The 11,466-nt window shown below is 33.2% G+C and overlaps 1 protein-coding gene across 2 annotated transcripts in view; it reads right to left on the bottom strand.

The window, feature by feature from the left end:
• Positions 1 to 574: 574 nt before the first annotated feature.
• LOC114326299 (leucine-rich repeats and immunoglobulin-like domains protein 2) overlaps positions 575 to 11,466 on the bottom strand; it is an 831,802-nt gene continuing 820,910 nt past the window's right edge. For both annotated transcript variants that reach the window (XM_028274612.2, XM_028274611.2), the window contains 2 exons: positions 7,858 to 7,997; positions 575 to 4,453 (listed from right to left, as the gene is read on the bottom strand). In XM_028274612.2, the coding sequence (XP_028130413.1) occupies positions 4,173 to 4,453; positions 7,858 to 7,997 (421 nt within the window). In that variant the 3' untranslated portion in view covers positions 575 to 4,172. The remainder of the gene's footprint in view (positions 4,454 to 7,857; positions 7,998 to 11,466) is intronic.

Raw genomic sequence — 11,466 nt, 5'->3', positions numbered from 1 at the left:
TGTCTTTGATGAGCGCGTGGATGTGACTTGCTAGGTGGTCGCCACCTACCTTATATAGTTCTGCTGGTATTTCTTCAACTCCCGGAGCTTTAATATTTTTCTGGGTCTAAAATGGCTTCGAGGACTTCCTCTATGATTGGAGCTTCTACTCCATTCTCTTCTAAGTAGATCATACCCATTTCATCTTCCATGTCTACTTGTGTTCCAAGTAGGGTCTGAAAATAATACTTCCAGGTTTCTGTGACTTTCCGTTACTTCTTCACTTTTGTTATTTTTGCCAGTTAATACACCAAATTTTTTATTTGTTGAACTTTTTCAAAAGTGTAATTTTCTATCTTGATTTCTCTCGTCTTGTTATATTCTTTTCTAGAGCAGAGTATATAGAGTGAGCTTTATGTATGGAAAGCCTCTATTATCTTTTGGGTTTTTTATAGGTGTAAAGGTGTAAAGGTGGGTGGGTAAAGGTTTTCTAATGCGGCCGATATTATAGTGCTAATTACATTGTTGTCAGATCTTCCGTTTTTCTGGAAATCTACTAAAATTTACTACAGGGTGAATAAATAAAAGACATACATAAGTGTCAGCTTAAATTTTTATTCAATTTTGACATTAATAGAATATTATATTGGGAAACATTGAATATAACGATTTTTGGATATAGATAATGATACCATCTACACAACAGCCATATATATTCAATAAATGATTACACTTCACATATATTTATATGAATACGGTAAACATCGTAAAAAATGGGGGGGTTAAGGTGGAAACTTCGCGCACGTACGTGATAACGACCTGACACTATACGTTTTAGAAAAATATTGCATTTATTGCAGAATATATGGTTCGTACTAACGCGAAGTGGAGCTCCGCCTTAACCAGATATGTCTCGAAATGGTCTGGCTTCTGCCATTTTGATATGGAATGGCTTGCCGTACATAGCCACACAAAAATACTCCATTTAAAAATTTCTTGCGTTACTTGCTACTCCCTATATTAATAAAAGATATGTTAGTTATCTCAGATAGATGATTTTCACGTGATATGTTTAGGTTATATGACCCCGGAGGAGTAAATATTGCTACAACATACAGGGCACTAAAAACTCAGCAAATCATATATAGAAGAATTACCTTCATTTGATGCGATCTAAAAGTTTCTTCAAAAATAATTCGTTAATGTAATTTTTTAATATTAATATTATGAAAAGTAACATTTACCCTGTATATTTAGATCCTAGGTTGGACTAAAATGAACGACATATGAAAAATAAAAATATGAACATTAAAAAAACTTTTGTCTGTTTAATCTGTTTTAACCCATATTCCCTAATTTTGTTCCATAGGTATAGGTATATTGTTAATAGGTTGCACAGCATATGGTTGCACAGAGGTTGCACAGCAATCCTCTTACATTGCAAAATGACCATGATTGTATAGCTCTATAATTTATTATAATTTATTTACTATAAGTTTATACCGCTATTATAAACAACATATTTGTTATCATTGAAGTTTAAATTTAGGAAATTACATATAATATAATATCATAAAGAATATAAATGTGTAAGTAATAATATATAGAGCTTGTATTTTACGAATTTCTGTTCCATTTTTATTGTAGAGTAAAATTATCATTGCATAATTTCGAAACTCGAAACTCGAAACCTCTAGCGACTCTAGCCAATCTAGCTAATTTATTCCATAAGGAATATACTTATCTTTTTTTTCTGCGCACAGTACCAGCGGTAGTTTCGTACATTTCTTAGGTTACTGAGCTGGTATAGGTCTTGAAGGAAAAAAGTATAATTTTCTAGCTCTAAAAAATTTGGACAGCGCTGTACTGAACGACATTATTTTTTTTGTGTTTATATCATTAACTAGAGTGTGTTTAATCTAGTTGTAAAAATGTGTAACAGCTGCAGTCTCTTAAGCACATAAGCTCTTATATTACGACCGGTTCGAAAGGGATAAATAATCGAATACCACGATTTTATTTAATTTTTTAATTTGTTGTCGTAATGGTCGCTGATGTCAATTTATACGTTTTAGAGTAGTGAAAAAACGCACAATCTGTGGTAAGTCATTTTTTCAACTCATTTAAATATATTATAAGATTTCCATAGATTGCAAGCGTGCCACAGATTTTCAAATGGTATATTATAAATTTTTTAAACAACATTATTAAAAATATCATAAGGGATTTTGAAATCGTATGTACGTATATAAAATAAATATTTAGATAAAGTCTGTATTTAGTTTTCATATGTCGTTCTACAAATATTCATATACAATTTTTGTAGCTGATGTGAGTATTCGTGAAATATCTTAACACTAAACCTAATTTAGATCAATTTGCATGAAGTAGGAATGTGATAACACTTAAGTGCTTTAAAAGTATATACTATTATTTACCATTGTAATATTAAACTTACCTACGATAAAATTCTTATGCTTTCCTCGAAAATAATTAGTAATATTAGATCAAGCTCATATATTGACTAATATTTATGCAATTTTTACAATTAATCTTATACAGAATTGCCACTGTATATTACAAAATAATAAAAAGGATATACACTGGCAATTCAAAACTCTTGTGACAAACGAACTCTACCTAAAGAACCTGTAGATTTTTTTAAAAATCTGCTGTCTCGCAGATTCCTTGGATAGTTCTTAACTCTAATCTTTTATCAAATGACTTAAACTCTATAAAATATTGCGGCACATATGATAAGATCCTCTCGTCCACCTGATATGTAGGCCAATTGTCCCAAATTTAGGTTTGATACGCGACTTGAATGATGTAAAACTTAATAAAACCGAAGAAAAGGTTAAATATTTTCACACACACGTACACTAAGTAGATATATGGATTGTAAACATCGAGATTTTTAGAGAAAATGTTAAAGACAAAACTATACATGAAAGGAGTCCAAAAATGACATCTGACTTTTGGGGATATCTTTATTTCCAATGTTTATGACTATGCAACGTGAAAATACAATCAGAAATATAAACCAAGCATGCGCTGCACTGAAAAAATCAAGAAGAATAGCTGACGCAAACTTTTGCTGCATCGCTGCTGACAATGTTTGCGCAGAAGCAACAAAATACTTATAAACCCGGGAACTAGAGCATTATATATTAATATAGATACTTTATTCTGATCCTTAATTCACGCTTCAAATGAGAAAAAAATAGAAAAAAACCTCGAATAATAATACCTCTCAAAATAATATAACACATAGCATATGACACATGGCATATTACACATGGCATATGACACATGGCTTATGACATATGGCATATGACATAATATGACATAATATGGCATATGACATATGGCATAAAAATGTTACAAGACAAGAATATTTGAAGACAAGTTGATATAAATGCATAGTCACTAGAAAGACAAGATATCTTTTTTATAAATAGTAGAGTGTCAATTTTTGAACGTGTTATAGAGTGAAAAGGGACAAAATAGGTAATGGTGGATGTTTATCACTACCCTTAGTATTCCAGTAAAGTCTACGATATGATATGTATACAATAATACTTCGGTTTCCCCCATATATTTATTGCAAGAGACACAATCATATAGCGAGGAGTGGTACGCTATTTTTTAATTTTCAGTAAATATATAGGATAAAGAACCTTAGTACTTTTATATAAAATACAAAATGGAATGGCAAATTTTACCTGTATTGCTTTTGTCAAACTTGTTTATTTATATACTGTCTTGTAGCTTTCATCAGACTATTTTTGATTCGTAATATTTATCAAATTTTTAATTTGCCATTCTATACTGTTCTGGTCGTATTATTGGCTACACTGGTACCACAATGTTCTTTTATAGAATCATTTTCTTAAGAATAATTGACAAATTGTCTATGTACCAAAAACTGTAATGCTGTAGCCAACAATATTCGACAAATTCTAAAATATTTTCTAATCGCCTACGTTGTTTGCACAAAAATTGACTACTGTGAATAACACCAAGTCGTTAGAGCAAAGAAGCTGTTTAACAACAAGGCAACGTACACGCTATCTAAACTGCAACTTATTATAATTCTATACTGTTTTCTATAAAACATTTATCGACTAAATATTTCTCCAAAACTTAATAACAAAACCATCTTTTTAAGTTCTATGGTGTCTAAATTCTATCTATGGTTGAATATATCTAGCTACCACACATATAAGGGTGCTGGCCGAAATTTCCAAACCGAAGGGCTGGATGGCTGTGACGCTGTTGGAACTCAGATCGTAGCTTTTGATGACACACTTCATTTTGTCTAGAGGTAGACTCTGGAGACTGTATTCTCTGTGTTCGTGTTGCATCGTACAAACTGTTCGTTTCTTTTGCATTAGATCGTCGTCTTTGTCCTTTAGATTGCGCAGCCAGTTCTTATACCATTGCAGTTCGCAATCGCAGAGCAGTGGGTTATCTAAAACATGTTTTTATTATTATGTTAAAAGTAAGAATTTATAGAAAAAAAAAAGATCCCAGATACTAAATTCGTTATTAAAATAAAATTAAAATAGCAAATAATGAATTAAATCTGAAACCATTTTTGAAACCACTTTCTGGTAACATTTTTTATCTCTGACTTTTACAGTTTATAAGCCAAGAGACAACAAATAAAGAAAGCGAAAAGGATTCTACAATATGCAATCAGAGTTTGTCTTACTCGCCTAGGAAAAGGTCCCAAAGATAGTTTCAATACTCAAAATCAGAGTAAAGATAAAGATAAAGATAAAAGATAAAAGTAAACGACAGTTTATGTTTCCTTCAGAAAATTCAGAAGATATCCACCATCGCTAGACAGCTGTTTCTGTCTCTAGACGTCTTCAGTAGGGCTACGTGAATACCTTTAAATCATCATCATTCTCTTTGCCAGGTCTTCTGTGGTCTTCCGCTCCTACTTCTTCCAGGAATCTGCACTTCAGCTATTCTTCGTATTGGGTGATTAACGTCTCGACGTTGAACATGACCAAACTACCTTAACCTATGCTCTCTCATTTTGGCATCAATTGGTGCCACACCTAGACTTCCCCTAATATACTCATTTCTAATTTTATCCTTCTTTGTCACTTCACTCATCTATCTAAGCATTCTTATTTCCGCCACATGCATTCGTTGTTCCTCTTTCTTTTTCACTGCCCAAGATTCATAGCCGGCCTTATGGCTGTTTTATTGAATTTTTCCTTCAACTTCATTGAAATTTTCCTGTCACACAGCATACCACTCGCTTCCTTCCACTTCATCCATTCAGCCCTAATTCTACTGCATGCATCTCCATCTATTTTTCCATTACTCTGTAATACCGATCCTAGGTACTTAAAACTATTGTACTATCTCTAACTCTATCTAACTCTATCTCTATCTCTTAGAGAAAAGAAGAACGTAAGAATTAGTAAAGTAAGTAAGCATTTATTTTTATTTTAGTCAGGGCAGCATTTCATTTGGCAGTGCCTGTTTTCTTTTGGCATATACACTGCCAAAAGAAACCACATAACGAAAGGATGTTCCAAAATGCAAGCATTAATGGAAGAGAAGGGAAAATTTTAAAGCAGGTAATAGAAGCAAATAATACCATGAACTTAGAGAGGTAAGTAAAATAAGACAGAAATTTCTTAGGAGGAGCAACCTAAAGCATAAAAGTGAATAAATCCCACAAAAGGTCGAAGATAACAAGAAACTCAAAGTTCTAACGATAAAATTAACAAATAGCAAAATGAAATAACGAAATTAAAAGATAAAGATGAAACTGTGATCAACAATAGAAAAAAATTATTAATGCCTGGTTGCACCAGGCAAAAAAGATCTTAAGCTTAAGATGTGCTTTAAGCTCAGCTTACGAAACACGGTGCATCATTGAGTCTTAGATCAATTTTCAGCTTGCCACAAAAGATTGCCATGTGGATTGCTTAGATAAGAATAGAAAATTATGGCGCAACGAAGTTGAGACTTAAAGCGGCTCTATCTATAAGCTGAGCTGGGCTAAGATGGAGCTTAAGATTTGTTGGTGCAACCAGGTATTAGACTAGTGAAAGATTTCAATACAGGATTATATAGAAGTCGACAAAATCATGGTCGTCGAAGAACAGAAAAGTTAGAAAATTTAGGAAAAAGATTAGTCAACCAAGGATAGGAAATAATACCAGATATATTAACAGACGAAATAAGGAACGTTCTAAAACAAATGAAAAAAAATAAATAAATAAAACTCCGGGAGAAGACATTATCGTCATAGAATGCGTAAGAATTGAAAAAAAAGACTTTTAAATACTATAAAGGAACTGCTCAACTTATGTCTGCATCAAAACAAAATACCTATAAGATGGCATAGTGCCCTTACCATATTAATACCCGAAAACGCAATCCAAGGGACCTCGAGAATTACCGATCCATATGCCTGTTAAGCCACCTTTACAAGTTATTCACAAGAATTCACAAGGTTTTTACCAACCTAGGGAACAAGCGGCTTTTAGGAAAAGATTTGGTACTAATGACCGCCTCCAATGCATAAAAGGGATTATAGAAGTATTCATCGAATACAACTAACCATTGGTCCTGGCTCTCGTAGACTATCGCAAGGCATTCTACACTTTACCAGTGTAAAACTCGTCGACCCTGGAGCCATTAAGCCCATAGATGTTCAGTGGGCTCTTAAAGATAGGAAGTCCTGAAGCCTCGGAATAACCGAAACTTCCACCATTAAAGATCTTCAGTCTGCTGCAACCTTCATCGTCTTCTTAGGAATGAACCATGATGTTGTGTTGGGATTGCCATGGTTAAAGCAAGAATAGGTTCTTCTAGGAATACCTGCACGTGGGAACCTTTAACCGAAGAACCCTTTACTGGCAACCCAGAGGAAAAACCGGAGAATTCAAGTGACAGTAGATTTCTCACCACCATTTGCCTTTAATATTATCTGCAGTTTGGTGAAACAAGTCGAAGAGGTTTTCGATGAGAAACTGCACAAACCACCAACCAACAACCAAAACCACCTCCTGGAGGAAGACACATCTCCTTACTGAAAAACTGGTGGTCTGCAAGCATTTCAAATACTTGCAAGAGAAAAGGAAAATAATGTACCAGGAGGTATAAGAGATAATGTCCGCAGGAGTCATCTGACCAAGCAAATCTCCATACAACAGTCCTCTGGTGATTGTTAAGAAAAACGACGCATTCCAGGGCAGCACCCTAGGGTTCTGAGTCGACTATCGTAAGATCAGGCCAAGCCCCTCAGATCTTTCTCAGCGACAAATTCATCACCATGTAGGATGCATGTAATAAGCATTCAAATGCAGTATTAATCAATATACAAGAAGAAATATTTATTTATTTAGTTCAATATTTCTTTTTTTTCTTGCAGGACCGTCTCTTATCAGAGGTTGGCTATCATCACAGCAATTTTAACTTTGTTGGCTGCAGCTCTAAACAATTGTGTTGAACTACACCCGTACCACTCCCTTAAATTTCGCAACCAGAAAATTCACTTCCCACATTCCTCTTTCCCGAAATTTTTCCTTGGATTATAAGCCTCTGCAGGGAGTAATTTTCCACTCTCATTATGTGGCCAAGATATTCCAGTTTTCTCGTTTTTATGGTTTTTATGACTCCTCATTCCTTTCTCATCTTTATCTTCAGTTCAGTGTTTAAGCATATTTAATACTTTATTTTATTTTTGTAAATCATCTAATTTCCTTAGGGTTAATTTGTAAAAGACGAGAAAGGACCTACACCTGAGAGAGCTGGTCGAAGTCACTAAAAAAGGGAGCCCAGCATCTTCTTGTCATACCCTAAATATAAACATACAATTATAATATGTAATGCTAGACTTACCCATTATATCAACAACTCGTAAAGTATCTAGAACCGGGTCCATAACATCTTCTGGAACATGCATTAATTTATTATTCTGCAAATTAAGCGTTTCCAGAGAATTTAGATTCTCGAATACCATTCCACTTAACACTCGAATACTAAAAATAAAATTATATACATTAGAATTATTGACAGTCCAAAAATACTTAAAAATAATGCTAATATACCGTACGTAGCAATCGGGATAAAAAATGAAATAATATTTCGTGTAGTTTTAAAAGTAAAAGTCATTTCTAATAAAACAATATGAAAAAATATTTTTAAGAAACGCTTTTATTTAGTTATGAGTAACTAAAAGTTACAATATAAAAAAAATTAACTAAAAAGCAAAAAATAAAAAAAAATCAAACTCAATGGATTATTCGAAAAAAACGTTCGTTCAAAAAATGAAAAAATCTAACACATTCGTTAAAGAAAAGCGTGGGGCGAAAACCGTTTATTCGATGAAGACGCGCCCCCACGCTTTTCTTTAACGAATGTGTTAGATTTTTTCATTTTTTTAACGAACGTTTTTTTTTTCGAATAATCCGTCGAGTTTGATATTTTTATATTTTAACTTTTAGTCACTCATAACTAAATAAAAGCGTTTCTTAAAAATATTTTTTTTCATATTGTTTTATTTTTTACTTTTTAGTCTTACACTTTTCAAACATTAAAATATATCGTCATGTTTAAAAGAAGGATGTAGGTATATGACAGATACCTACCTTTTTTGCATTTATTTTAACTTTTGATACATACATTGTACATTTTCTGTAATTTCTTCATACATTTCTTAAATCAAAATCATTATTTACGACTATTACAGTTTTCGCAGTATTTCCATCTCTTGTAATACTTTACTATTGCACGGTGTAGACGCTGTTAATTTCTCGCAATGCAGTTCTTCGATGTGCAAGCCGTATAAAGGTAGGTATCCATACAAGGGTAAACCTCGCTCGGTGTAGTAGCTCCGCTTAGTGGATACGTCGGTGATCTCCGCTTGGCGCGTACACTCTTCGTTTCAACCGGTTTGCGGTTTATATGTAAGGGAGCGTATGCTGTATCCATTTGAGCAGCTGCACCGAGCGGGGTTCAACCTTGTATGGATACGTACCTTAATGATCGCACTCGGCTCAATGAAACGTAAGCTTTGCAGGCTCAATGCTGGCTTTTAAGCCTGTGCTTACGCAAACACTTTCGGGCCCAAGTTCACGACAGCGCAGCGTAGTCAACAGTCGAACCTTGCGTTTTATGGACAGTCTAAGCCCACGACAATACTAAGAGCAGCATTCGTCCCTCTGCGGTACCATAACTTTTCTTCGCTGAAAACTGGATAGAAATCGGACAGAAACTGGATAAATTTGAAACTTTATTGTTTATATATAAAGCATAACGTAAACAAATAACGTAGAAAGTGAAATTATGTATAGTTCATATAATTAGCTACAATCTGTAAAAGTTTCAAGTTTCTGCATTGTAAAAAAACAAGAAAATTTAAGCATTTTCCATTAAAATTGTTTTTTTTATTTAAAAAATTCATAAACATAAAAAAAAAATTGATCGATTATTCGTGTATTGTTCCCGCGAATCCATATGTCTGCAAAATTTCATTCATTTCCATTGAAGAAAAGGCAGTCAAATTAACGTCTAAAGATTTGACGCAAACGATTGAACTAAATAAAAGTGTTTAAAAAGCTATGCTAAAGTAAAAGGAATTTAAATACATTATCTATATCTTATTGCAGATAGTACAAAATATGGCTAATAACAATAACTTTTAAACATTTTGGTACCCACGTCCAAATACTACCATGGTTTTGGTATCAATCAGTGGAGTAACTAACGCCAATGTAACCAATGCGGTGCATTGGGGCGCAGGCCTTAGGGAGGCGCAAAAAACTGATATTCTGGAAAAATTTTAGCAAAAAAATATGTTGAAGCAAAACTCCCTGTAGCTTCCCGAAAATAAAAAATGTAAAAAAAATATTCGTGGTATTTTATTCCGTTCACTCACTTCCGTTCAGTCACAACAGAATGTTGGTGACTATAACGTTATCTTTTCTCCTCGGCGCGACGATGCACATCTGTGTTTATGGCTTTCTCATCACAACTGCTTTTGTTTATTTATCTTTGTTAGCTACAAAGATATTCAGGTAAATTATTTTAGTATTATTTTAGTGACTAGGACAACGTGTCCCTGTCATGTGCCTGTCCTTGTTGTAAGATCGTAAGGTTCAGTAGCTTTATTTGTTACATAAAAATACAAAACAAATTTTGTCGGTGTATTTGTTATACAATTGAAATAAGTGAACCGTTTATTTGTGCATTTTAGTGGATTTAGTGTGAACAAAATGAACGGAAATAAAAGACGAGAGGGGGGGGGTGGAGAATAAGGCTTGGAATAGGGGCGCACGAGGAATACTTGCATTGGGGCGCAGGTCAGACTAGTTACGCCACTGGTATCAAAAGATTGAATTTCTCAGATAATATTTCAGAGATTATTTCATTCACAGGAGATTCTGACCAATAGAAAGCTACATAAATCTAAATTAAACTGATTATTTCATTCATAGGAGATTCTGACCAATAGAAAGCTACAGAAATCTGAATTAAATCGATAATTTTTGATAGTATCCCGTCGTTAAGTATATTACGTCAGATGCCCTTCGTTGTTACGAAAAAATACATTCAGTGACATTAATGACAATTAGTGTTTTAAAAATTATAAAAGTGATGACTTTCAATCGTCAAATATTTATAAAAACTGTGTGTTTAATGGTACTTACATAAATAAATTACAATAAAATTTTGGTTTTGAACAGTTTTATTCATGAAATAATCGCAACAAATTGCACTCGACCTCTGAAATTAATATAGAATTTTTGCTCTCGTGACACTTTGACATAATTTCACTCGTCTTCTGCTCGTGAAATTAAAACTGTCAAAGTGTCACTCGGGAAAAATTCAATAATTTCAGAGCTCTTGTGCAATTACTACTGATAATTTTTGATAATTTCCCGTCGTCAAGCATATTACGTCAGATGTCCTTCGTTGCTATGAAAAAATACATTCAGTGACATTAATAACAATTAATGTTTTAAAAATTATAAAAGTGATGACTTTCAACCGTCAAATATTTATAACAACTGTGTGTTTAATTGTACTAATTTGTAGCTACATAAATAAATTACAATTAAATTTTGGTTTTGAACAGTTTTATTCATGAAATAATCGCAACAAATTGCACTCGATCTCTAAAATTAATATCGAATTTTTGCCCTCGTGACACTTTGACATAATTTAACTCCCCTTCGGGTCGTGAAATTAAAACTGTCAAAGTGTCACTCGGGAAAAATTCAATAATTTTAGAGCTCTTGTGCAATTACTACTGATAATTCAATATCTCAATACACTGTGTGAAATTGGTAAAATCAACCGTTCAAACAATCGAATGTAAGTGTTTAATCTCAAATATTCAATTTTCATATTCAATATTAAACAATCTTTTATCACCCCGTATATCACACTAATACAATTGTTATTATATTGCAAATATGTGCGGGCTATTTAATTTAGTTGATTATT

This window comes from Diabrotica virgifera, chromosome 4 (assembly GCF_917563875.1).
Source record: "Diabrotica virgifera virgifera chromosome 4, PGI_DIABVI_V3a".
NCBI classification, from domain to species: domain Eukaryota; kingdom Metazoa; phylum Arthropoda; class Insecta; order Coleoptera; family Chrysomelidae; genus Diabrotica; species Diabrotica virgifera.
This window is presented reverse-complemented; position numbering and strand designations above follow the sequence as displayed.